The sequence below is a fragment of the Serinus canaria genome, chromosome 6 (assembly GCF_022539315.1).
Source record: "Serinus canaria isolate serCan28SL12 chromosome 6, serCan2020, whole genome shotgun sequence".
NCBI classification, from domain to species: Eukaryota; Metazoa; Chordata; class Aves; order Passeriformes; family Fringillidae; genus Serinus; species Serinus canaria.
This window is the reverse complement of record NC_066320.1, coordinates 9,889,680-9,902,246: the sequence shown is the minus strand read 5'-3', so window position 1 is coordinate 9,902,246 and position 12,567 is coordinate 9,889,680. Positions and strand designations below refer to the sequence as shown.

The 12,567-nt window shown below is 38.0% G+C and overlaps 1 protein-coding gene across 2 annotated transcripts in view; it reads left to right on the top strand.

The window, feature by feature from the left end:
* NRG3 (neuregulin 3) overlaps positions 1–12,567 on the top strand; it is a 332,572-nt gene that overhangs the window by 75,269 nt on the left and 244,736 nt on the right. Inside the window, exon 1 of one of the 2 annotated variants that reach the window (XM_018911016.3) lies at positions 7,495–7,747. The exons of the other annotated variant lie outside the window; for it this stretch is intronic. Within the exon in view, the coding sequence (XP_018766561.3) occupies positions 7,663–7,747 (85 nt within the window). The 5' untranslated portion in view covers positions 7,495–7,662. Of the gene's footprint in view, positions 1–7,494; positions 7,748–12,567 lie in introns of those variants that run through there. 2 annotated transcript variants of the gene reach the window in all.

Sequence of the window (12,567 nt, the reverse complement as noted above, 5' to 3'; positions counted from 1 at the left end):
ATTTAGGCTTCTTAATAGCTAGACTTTAATCTTAGCACCTAACAAGTGGACTTGGCAATAACTATTAACTTTGTCAGTGGCTTTACTGAAAAAAGAATTAATGTCAGTGTTAGAAAGTCTCTTGGAGCTGGCTCAACTCACTGGCTGTAGTTTTTTATAAGAGTTTTGGCCAAGTCCTGCTGGAGAGCCTGCTCTGCATGAGCCACCCCACAAGTGGTTGGGTGGGCAGGAAGGCACAGTCCAGTCTCTGCTGCCGGGCACTGCAGCTCGTGTCTGCTGTCAGCACTCACAGCTCAGCCTGCCAGGAGGCCACTACAACACAGAAGCACAAAATTAACTGTAGGAGTGTGAGTAATCTCATCCCTTTTCAGTGAGCCATTTAAGCACGTGTTTATCTTTAATGATTATGTCCAGATGAAGGCAGTAAGATGATCTGTGATTAAAGTTAAACACATGTTTGTATGCTTTCTTGAAGAGGAATGAAATTACCAAATGCTTTGGTGCTCTGGGTCCCCTCACGTTACTGTGTTTTCCAGAATTAGCTATCAGATTCTTAAAAAAATGGTTAACATTGAGTTTAAAATGTTGTATATGTGTGAGACTTGAATACATTATTCTTAATTCTCTTAGCTATTTGTTTTGGTCTGGATTTTAAAAAGTGTATTTGTACTCTGCCTGTAGAAATCCAAAGTGTTGATGAGGAAGAACTGGGCTTGTTGAAGTCCAGATCCTACACTCACAACCTGACCCTGTAACAGTATAACTAACTAAAACATTTCCCACAAATTTGTTTTTCCCAGTAAGGACTTTGAAAATATGATTGGTGCTTCCTTTTGCTTGGAAAAAAGCACACACTTTTTTATTGGGAAGAGAGAAGAATTCAGGAAAGGTACTGCTTAAAATCACTTTGAGCTTTGAGTTATAATCTTTCTTATGTTTAGAAAGCAAGGAATTAATTGATGTCTTATATGAAATTTTCAACATATTTCATTAAATAATTCAGCACTTTTTCTTTGCATGTCAGGCTTATTACTAGCTTGTTAATAATAATTTCTTTGCTTCTTTGAAGATTTAAGTGAAATATGGTCAATCTTATACCTGATCTTCAAAAATGTGTGTCAGTTTGCTTTATTGAAATGTATTGCATCTTATGTAATATTTATTACATAAAGCACTTTTTATTCATGTATAGTGGGGAAAGAAATAGAATGGTGTGGGAGCTATAGTTTTTGTTTGGTTTTGTTCTTGACATGCATCTAGTTTAGTCGGTAAGACACAGGTTATAAACTATGGGGATTAAAGAGAAACTTAAACCCAAACAAGGAATTTCTGGAATCCATGGGTGAATTTTCTTCAAAGCCTGGATCTTAGCACCAACATACTCAAAAGGGTATGATAATCTTGAGTTTTGCATTTTTACTTATCTTTCTTTATGAACAGGTATTTATGAACAATTCTGCTCTCAGTCCTAAAACAAAACTCTCTTTTTTGACACTAAATGCAAAACATATCCCCAGAGGGGTTTTTTTGTCTAGCTGAGATAGAACAAGGGACTAGAGCTCCCTAATTGAACACTGGGAATTCCCACTGGCCAAGCACCAGTAGTAGAGTGTTGTATTTCACCAACTTGAAATCCCTGCCAGCCCTTCCCCAGGTCTAACTTGCTTCAGAGGCATCCTCTGTCTCCTGCCTAGTCAGGGGAGAAGGTGGAAGTCAGGGAAGCAGAAGGTGCAAGTTTTGAAGGCATCTGATCATCTTTATAAAAATTATTAAAAAAAAACAAACAAAAAAACCAGAACAGTATTTTTAATTCCTTATGCTGCAGTAGGGATAGGCAAAAATCTGTAATAGCTTTGTGGGATCTTCCCCCACAGGATCCCAGGCACCTCTGCTGCCTTGGTGTGCTGGAGAAAAAAGGCTGCATTAAACAGGTTTGATGGAAAATGTGTTTTCATTGTGTATCAGTTTAGGATATTAATTCTTCCTGAATCACATTTTGTTTTCTGGTTGCATTTACTAAATGCCACTTCCATGTTGTAACAGTATTACAGACTGTTATTATAATGTTACAGACTTTTATTCTAGGTAAAACTGCTTACACATTATTTGAGATATTTATTTAGTGACAGATGATGGGAAAACCATATTAGATAAAACTGAATTATGTTGCCAAGCTATAGATTCTAAGTGTTTATAAGCTGAGACAGTAGAAAGCAATTTAAAAGGAAAATTCATACTTTTTACAGTGCTCAATTTCCACAGTGTTGTCACTGTCAAAATGAAGTTTCATAGTCCAACACTTAAAATTTTATTCAGATTCTCTCTCAAATAAACTTATTTTTTAGGTTTCTTGTTTATTTTTGTGCAGATTTCTTTGTGCCTTTCTTGTGTCCTGTGTCTTGTGTAAATCTGGTGTCCTCTTGGGGTCGTTACAGATACAGCTTTTAGTTCAGTATTTCTTGAAGCTGTTCCAGGAACAAGAGCCAGTGGGCTCATTTGTCCTCCTGTATCTTGGAGGCACACAACCCTTCAGCCCATTTCCAGAGGGGGAATTAAGGTGTGCACTAGCTTCTCCAGGGCAGAGAGTGCAGAAGTTACTGGAAACAGGTACTGACCCCAGAAAGGGAACTGTCTGTAAGGGGACAATGAGGAGTTCATCCAGCTCTTGGAACCAGCTGCACTCCCGAGCCACAGTCCCAGTTTATTTGCACTGCTGGCCCCTCAAGAGCTGGATGCTGCTCTCTCACCCCTGTAGCATCTGTGTTTCTGTCTAGGCTGGGCACAGGCTGCTCCATGTGATTCAGTCATCCCTCCTGCACAAAGCTGACCTCAGTGTGATCGAGTGGGAAACCAAATCATCTGGCAGATTACAGAACAAGGGATCTGTGGAGTTCCTGTGGCCTTGGTTTGTCATAAGATTAATTCTGGGATGTCTCTTTGTATAAAAGTGTTACTGAGACATCTTATTCAGCAGAAAAGAGGTTGGTATGAAATTACTCTGTGAATGCTTGGCATGATTTGGAGCGAGCAGGCGGGGCCTGTGCTGGATCAGCATTTTTGTCCTCTATGGCTGTATTGATTTTGATCCAGGGCTATCAAATTTAAAGCCAGATTTACTGTACTGTCAAGCCACAAACTTCAAAATCTATTTTTAATTGAAGTGTAATGTGATATATGAAGAAGAAAAGTCATTAATTAAGGTTTTCTTACATTTTGCCTATGAATGGAAAAACGCTGTAACAGAGACTCCTAGGGCTTGGATTTCATTTATTTGTGTTCATTTTAGCTCAATCTCCCCCTTACCCACTACAGGAAAGTTCTGACAGGATTCCCTCTGTGATTTGTTTAAAGCTGTAAAACCTGCTGCAAGAGCATGTAACCTGTAAAGCCAAACACCATTATTTAAATTAAGGAAGGATTTCCTTAAATTGAATTAAATGAAATTACATCAAGTTAGAGAAGAGGATGATGGGGCTTAGAAAGAGCAAGGGCTGGAAGATAACCTTGAGAAGCAGGTTTTTATACCAGGAAGATGGCATTTCAGAAACAAAGAGAAGTGATGAAGAAGAACATCCCAGTCTTACAGCCCCAGCTTGTCTTTCTTTTTTTGGTCTGCCTGTTTAATGATTAACATAAATAAAAAATGGCATTTCTGGGGAAATAAAAACAAGATTCCTGTTCTGTCTTATGTGTTCCCATTTCTACTTATGTTTTGTATTTTACTATTAATCTTCTAATGCTATAATTGGTAGGAATCTAATTACATTGCATGAAGCTGTGTCTTTTTGAAGAAGTAATTTACATTTTACTCTCTTGGAGTGTATGTGTTTTGTCTTTGATGTCCTTGATTAGTAATTGCAGCTCTTGTTATTAAATACTATATTTAAAGCAAAGCAGTTTCACATTTCTTTGCTTACATTTTCTTGGCAAGTCCTCTATGTGGTAAAACATTCTACAACTTGTCCTATTAGGGTAACCTGAAGTATTTTTAAAAATATTCTCCTGCTTCAGAAAATTGAATAAAATAAGTTCAGATGTCCATGTCCATTACACATCTGTCCAGGCACAGATGAACATGAACCCTTTGGACAGGAGAAAAACGTGTGATTTAAAGCTTTGTTGTGAGTGTGCAGATGCTGTCCCTTCTTGTGCTGTTAGAATGGTGTGTGTGTTCATTAGCTGTGCACCTTTGTGTACTCAGCTGCCTACAATGTGTTCCTCATGGATACTGCAAGAGGGCAGTGCTTATTTCCCTTTCTAACTGGGGAAAAGAGTGGTGTCTGGAAGCACAAAAGCTTTGAAAACTTCATCTTACTTGCTACAACTGAGTTATATGCTGAGTTTGTTTGCTTAACACATGCTCAACTCCACTGCATCTCTGTGCTTTAGCTCCTTCTTTTAAACTGCTGTTTCACTGCAAAAATATTTACCTTCATAAGCTTTTATTTCCAAATTATGTTTCTGTTTCCACAGATCATGTTTCTGTATCCGTTACGTCTCAGTGTTTCCAGATTCTACTTATCTGGACATAGGAAGTAAATGTGCTTTGAAGCAAATGTACTTTACATCTATTGTTTTGTTAAATAGTCCATATTTTTATAAAGAAACACATAACTTGTTTAATATTCTCACCTTCTGATGTGAATGGGTTTTCTGTCATGTGTTGTGAAAAAGTGTGGAAAATAATGCTGAAATGTAACATTAGTCATTTCAGTGCTCACCTGCCATTTCCCTACTGTTTATCAGGAGGTCCATGTAAACACCAAATGCTGAAGGCAAAGCTGTGTTTGGTGATTCTGTCAGAATGACAAAAAAAATCCTGCCTGAACTGCAAAACAGCATTTCCACTATTTGATTCCTTGGAGACAAACCCCACCCACTTAGGATATTGCTGCATTTTCAGCAGGACCTTGTGCTTCCAGATTATTTTAGATTTTTAATTGCCCTGAAAGCATTACTTTACAGTATGAGCTAACATAGGAAGTGCCGACCAAAGAGCAATTTCATTTACAAATAGGCACATCTAGTTTAAATGTAGCAGTGCTTAATGGGTTTGAAATATGTAAACATTAATTATCCTACAGATTTTGTAACCAGTCATGGTATTAATGTGTAGTTCTACTACTTGCTACATTAACTGTTACGTACATCATAAACATGAGTCAGACATATAACTTTGAATGAAATCAGCCCGGTTGAAAACTGCCATTCCAGAATTAATCAACTATTATTAAGTGACCAAATATTAGAAGATTTCTGATGAATAAATTCATTCCAATACTTATATGAAAATAAAAATCTGGAAGTATGAAAATTAATTTAGAACCTTTATTAATTTTTGAAGATTGAATAATGGCTACAGCCGAGATTTTTATGTGCATTTCTAAAATTTAATTTTCTAGAACTGTGGTAGAATTGAATTTACCATGAATACATAAATAATCTCAACTGATGATAACAATTTGATATTGTGATAATATCTTTGCTCATTGTTTTCTTTACTTCCTTCTCCCACCTCTGTTGAGCACTTCTGGGGTATGAAATATTTGCTCATCTTTGATCCATGTTACATTTTTGATGGGCAGCACACAAATAGTCATGAATTGTTGGATCTTATTTATCATTGAGGTAAGAGCAGTAGAATAAAATTTAAATCTTTTATTCCAGCAAACTCATTGGCAGAATTTCATGTTAGAAACCTGCACGCTTACAGAGCCTATCAGTCTATTTATGAGGGCAGTATCTTAAAGTTCTGATACCTGTATTTTTTATGCTTTTTTTTTTCTCTGCCCTTTGAAGAGTGATATGATCTGGTGATTTGAAGCAGAAAGGAAGCAAATTGTCATGCAGGCTGTTCCAAGGATTTCTTTACTGTTCCAAGGATTTCTTTTACATCCTATTTTTGAAGGGATTGAAGGGTGTAAGAGCATTAAAGTCCCCAGATATTGTACTCTGTAAAGGACATGATCTGCAGTGAGGAAAAAAAGATGGAATTCTAAACATACTTGAAGATGGAATGGCTTCTGAGACCAGGCAGGTCAGAGCAGTAACATGAAGGCTCAGGAGTGCTTTTCCCTGTCATTGAAAATCTCCCAAAACATTATTGGGCATTTGCAGCTTTGGTATTTTGGAAACTTGGAAAACAATCAGACTGGCTGTTATAACCATCAGTAATTTTTTTACAGAATATCCTGCGTCTTGAGAGAAGGTGAAATTTATTTTCTTTAAAGAACTGTTTGTATATACATTTAATAGTTCCCCCCAATATTTAGAAAACCAACACAATCTTTTGAATTTCATGTTTGTCTGCATTAAAAATCTCTTAATCCTGCTTGTTTCTGATGAGCAATAATATCTTAACTATGTCATTTAAATTTTTTGGCTATAAATACAGAGGCAAGGAATACATTAAATTTGTCAACCCATTAATTAGAGAAAATCAAATGCCTGCCTGCTGATACATATATTCCCTTTGAAATTTGTCTCCAACTTCACAGATGTGGTGGACTCATATGATTTAAAATGAAAGATTATATTCAAATTGTTTGTTTAGATGAAAACATTTAAGTATTTTTAAAATTGTTTACTAAATAATCCACAATTAGGTCTGAATGTGTTACTTTTAATTCTTCATTTATGCAGTTTTTAAATTTTTTTGGCATTGATTTGCCCTGAGTGAGCCCCATGAAGTTGTGGATCTCTCCCTAGGCGTGCAGTGCATGCTAGGAACTGCTTTGCTCTCCCAGCACAGTGAGGCTGTTGTTGGGTCTGTCCTTAAGTCCCCCCAGAGCAGGTCCCAGAATTCCTCACAGATAATTAATCCCTACAGGAACCCTACATGGGTTATTATTATACTTATTCCCTGAACAGAGGAAAAGTTGTTGTTTCTACAACAGAGTGTTGTTTCTACATTTAAAATGGGCTAAAAGCATGAGCAATCAGTGGGACTTATCAAAGCCTTGCTCTATAGGTTCTTCTCCAGGATATCTAGCGAGATGAAAGTTTTAATAATAATATCTGGTTTATTTTTTTTGGTGTAAGAAGGCTGAGCGTGGACTACCTTCTCCTCTCTGACACAGCTCTTCCTGCCTGCTTGGATGTATAAGAACACACTAAGGCACCAGGAAGGAAGGCTTTGATGTGTTTCAGCTAGTATCATTAATAAAATATTATTATGCAGATATATTCTCTTCCTGTCTGCTCTCTAACTGTAGGGTGTAACCTTGAAGGGTAAATCACCTATTCCAAATTAAAATGCCTTTCTTTGTGCTCCAGGTGATCTCTCCTGTAACTTCAGTAAGTACTAACCCTGCCACCCAGGTGCACTCCATATAGGATAATTTGTAGTGAGGATCTGACACAGCTGTGGTCAGCCCAGCCCAGCTGAAGCTGTTAATGACTTTAATTAACTTTGTTCCCTGGCCCTGGGAGATTGAGAACACCTGAGGGCAAGGCAGGTGTGGGGGCAGTTGCTGCCTTGCCTCTGAAGGAAAAGTGCCATGGAGAGCTTTGGCTTCTCCTTAGGAAAAGTTAAAAGTGTTATGACTATGGATGCTCGTGAATCCAACTCCTCACCCTAGGGAAAGGCTCAGGATGGGCAATAGGATCTGGGTACTTTCAGCCTCAGAGAGGTGAACTTGGTGGTTTCAAAGTAGCTGGGAGATGCCTGATGGATGTGGAGCTGCTGTAGCAGCCCTGGCTCCATTGCCCTGTGAGCAGGAAAGAAGAGCAGTGGATCCTGCTGTCAGTAAGTGCTATTTTGTGTTGTGGTATTCTGATTTATTAGCTTGTTATAGCTGTGCTCATGCAGTGACCCACGGACTACATTTTATGATGCTTTATTTGTCCTTCAGTGTTCTTTCCTTGTGAATCTTTTATGCTGCAATGAGGTCTGAAAGAATTGTTGCAATGGCAGTAGATGTTGATTCTTTGTATGTAACGTGGTGAATGGGGTCCTGAGCTGGGAGGGGTACATTGCATGAGAGGTGACAGCAGGAGAAAGCAAGTATTTGGTGCATACCACATAGTCTAGTGCCATTTAGGAGCTGTAGATTGTTCCAGAAGCAAACTGTATTCCCTGGCAGTAACAGCAAGGAGAAGACTCAGTGTGGGTATGTGTGTGTGGTGCCTGAGCAGAGGAAGCTGCCACCTTGGCTTTGCTCCCAAGGTTTGAGGTAGAACAAAGACTGATGGCTGTGTTCTGCCTTCATACCCATCCCTTTGCTCTGGCTTTAGGCAGCAGCAGAGAAGCTGTTAAAATGTCAGACATGGCTGGGGGGATATTGCAGAGCTACTTCAGGCTTGCCTTTGTAGCAGGCTAGGAAAATATGGGATCTAGTGTGTCCTGCTGGGTGCTGCTGTAGAAGGCTGGTTGTAACTTGTGTAATATCAGCTAAATGTGGCTCATGAGATCACCAAGACTGAATTATTCTTACAATGGTGGCTAAATTCTGATGTTTGTAAAATATAGAAACTTGTGGGTGTTGGTATTTATAACACTTAGTAAACTGTTAGGAAAATATTTTAATCCCTTTATTGTGTTGAATTCCTCATAAATATTAAAATATGACCATAGTCCCCCTTCTCAAAGTATTTAAAATAGTGAAGTTTTCCATACAGAGCCTGAATCTCTGTGTGGTGTTGGTGAAAGCTGTGCAGCTGCTTTAACTTTCATGAACAGCAGTGTTTCATCTCTGGGACTCTTCCTGTGGCTGCTGCCCAGAGTGTGTTCAGTTTAAGCGTGATCAGTGAATGCAAGGGTGTTGCCCCACTGCTGCCATACGTGCTCAGCATTTGTGCCACCCCTTGTGGCTGTGGATAAAGCTGTTCCCTTCCTGCTTCAGCACAGCTGTGTAACGTGTTTGCAATGCAGCTTCACATAATTCACAGTAAGAGGAAACTCTTGTATGTGGATCAGGGGTACAACTTTGTCCAGGGACTCCTGGAAGCTGGGGAAAAGCAAATGGAAATATATGGATCAAACTTGCAAACTAAGGGCTAGCTTTTAATCTATATGTTCCCCTCAGCAAAAGTACTTGGACTGGAGTAAACCTGGGAAATAGATTTGTTTTATTTTGAGCTGCAGCTTTTTCTGAATTTCAAGAATGTCCATTTCTACACAAAATGCTCTGTAACAGGGATAAAATCGTATCTTCAGTAGAACTGAATGCTAGAGAAAAGCTAGTAAGGTTCCAGTATTTTTTGGGTTTAGAGAGGAAAGAGAATGTTTTTATGTTTTCCTGTAAGAAGTTCGTGCCCTTCTATTTTTCTTCTCAAGGTAGCTTCTTCAGATGTGAAAATTTTTTAGGTATGAGTTTTATACTGAGCAGAAGGAATTGCCTGTGCTTGTAGAGAAAAATATGAGGCTCAGCAAGTTATTTGGTCTTGTTCATTTTTCTTCATCATCAGAGTGAGAATTTCAAATTTATTTTGCTTAGCTGAGAATTAAAATCTGGAAAAATGTTTGTAGCACAAGTTTCACTCTACATGGTTCAAGATTTTCTCTACTTTGAATACTCTGCATAAAAATATGTGTGCTTTGAGGGATGAAGCAGAAAAATTGATGAATAGTTTTATAAATATTCTTTTTAAGGTATTTTTGAAAACATGTTTATGTTAAAGCTTCTAATGAGAAGCTACCAAAACTTGTCCAATGCAGTGCTGTACTGATGCTCTCATTTTGTGAAAGTAGGTTTGCCCAACTGAATTTCTCTGTCCTCTCTTTTTGCTTTCCTGCTCTGTGCAGCCCTCTTTATTCCTCTGTGATAGCTGAGAAGTCAGGGGAAATGAGTAATTGGAAAAGCTTTAGAGGATCAAACTAGCAAACTAAGAGAAGTTTTTGATGTAAGGTACAACCTTCAGCAAGGGTAGTTAAAGCAGGGTAATCCTGGGAAACACTCGGAGAAAAACATTTCAGAATTGCAATTCCTCCTGTGCTTGTTTCGTTTGAGGTTGGCTAAATTAAAATACTGTTGGGAATAAATTATGGAGCCTCTCCTACCAGCAAAAGCCTTTGTAAGATCTGCTTTTATTATCTGCAGTGACAGAAACTGCTTGGCGTTTTATGTCTCCTTTTCCTAGGATACAGAGTTTACATAAGAAAATCAGTTGTATAATTTATCCTTCTCCACTCTCCCTTATTTGAACTGGTGGTTTGAACACTAGCTGGGTTTGGGGAGATTTTTGGAGATCAGGCAAGCACAGAGAGCATCAATAAAAAGCACAAGTTTTATCTAAAATTTGGAGTTTTTTGACCAGTATGAGCTTATGAAACTCAAACACAGATAAAACTTCATTTTCCCTGTGTTTATGAGTATTTAAAATTGTTTAACTCCACAGCATATATTTAAGTAATATGAAAATATGAAATCCCTCCTATAGAGCAAAGATAACATCCTAATGAATGTCTGATATGCTGGGTAGTGTTCATCAACTCACCATAATTACTAAACAGACAGAAATGGATGCCTTAAGAACCCATCATGTGTGCCCCATGCTTCACCAGATCTCACAGGCCTGTCTTGTAAGTGCTAATTAAAATGAGATTGCAATAAAGAGAAACATTGCAATAAAGGGAGGTGATTCAGTACTAGCAAGTACCTGTTAGTGTTACTTCTTGTTTATGATGGAGAGATTTTATCATGATCTAAAGCAGTGTCTGTGCTGTTGAGCACAGCCTGGAGGAGCTGGGCAGGTCTTTGGACACCACGAGGAGCAGCTCACTTGATACTCACTTGTGCTTTTCCTGGAAAAGGGGGTATGATTTACCTGGAGTCCAGAGATGTTTTCTGACCAAGCTGGTGCATGTCAGTACTGACAGAGGTTGAAGTCTGAGGTGCTGCCTGTGTGAGATGGATTGTGTTCTCTAGCACTCAGCCTGTGCTGGTTCAGGTCAGCCTGTCTTTAAGATGGTTTTCTCTGGTAAGCAGAGAAAGAGTGAACTGCCTGTGTGACAGCTTAGACACGAGTGAAAAAGGTCATCCAACTTTCTTGTATTATTTAAAAGAAAAACTGCACTGGTAAATTTCACTGAAAAGCAGCATCACTTTTGTGGAGCTGTCAATGCCAAATAAATAGAACAGATCAGGTTTTTTGTTTAAAATTAATTTTTCATCAAAATAGTTTGGAAGTTGGCCCGTGCTGCTAAAGCTTATATCCATACTCTGTGTACCCTCAACTAGAGTTGAGCTGGTTTTGCCATGTCTTTCTGAGCTTCATAGATGTGCCTGTGATTTCCTCTTAAATAAAAAGAGGAAGGGTTATTTTTAAGTGGGTATAAAAGTACCCCAAAGTTCTTATGAGAATATCTGATACATATATGTATGTATAACATATGTGGATGTAAATGGCCTGTTACAAGGGACTGTAGAAGATGGAGAAGCTTTTTATTCCTGACACTAAAGGAGGAAGACAGATACAGTGCTGGGTGAAATAACTGGGTGGTCTCTGCATTTTCACATTTTGTAAATACACAGTTAGGATTATGACAGTAACAGAATTTATGAAAGTTAATATTCCCAGTTCAAAAATTTTTTCTTAAATAACAGAGTGTTGTGTTTTGCTAATAAACATGTGGACTGGCTGTTCCATTAGTTACCAAGGTGCATACTTAGAAAAACCTATGGAAACATGAGGAAGGTAGAAGAGTTTTCCATGTCTTGCTCACCAGTAGTTGGGTGGTGGTAAGTGATCACATGTAACAGGTTAAACATCAGCCACAGTGACAGTAAATTTAAATGTATGCCATAAACAGGGTTTCTGTGCCACAAATGGTGATGCTAAAAATATGGTCACACTTCAGTCACAAAAACATCAAAATGCAAAAAGATGCATCTCAAATCAAGGAAATAATCAAGTGGTGGCACCAAATGTGTATTTTGGGATCTGGTTTGATTTTAGTGCTGAGAGTTCTGCCTTTCCACTTCTGAAATGAAAGTTCTTGTGCCATCTCTCCAACAATACCAGCTGTGCTGTTCAGTTATTTCTGCTACTATTTTTTTTTCCCCCAGATATTACTCCCATTAATCTGTCCCAAGAGAATAGGTGAGCAATAGAAAACTTCTATTGCTTATAGAAGTATACCAGTAATTTTCAGGGGATAAAGGCCAACTAAGACAAATAAGTTTTTTTATTCAGTATATTCAGAAATTAGCTTAGTAAATATGCTAGATCATGTAGCAGCCACTGTCACTGACTTAATAAACCAAAGACCTATCTCTTTTCCAGTAGTAAGTGAGGAGGTAACATTTCTGCTTGTAGATTCTTTATCCTGTGAGTAATGATTGTACACTTAACATAGATGGTGGGTTTTGTTTGTTTTTCTTCTTAAGGGTTTAGTGGTTTAATGTATAGCTTTTCTCTATAGGGCTACATCTTACTTCTCAACTGAAAAATCATGCTTCTAAGAAATATGGATGCCTGGATCCTTGATTTAGTTTCATAACTCTGTCCTCATTTTGAATATCACAGCTATTTATTGCCTTTAATATTTTTCCACAAATACTCATTTTTAAAGACCAGTTCTATATTTAAAGCTTTACATTAAAAAATATAGCAGTATTTGCATGC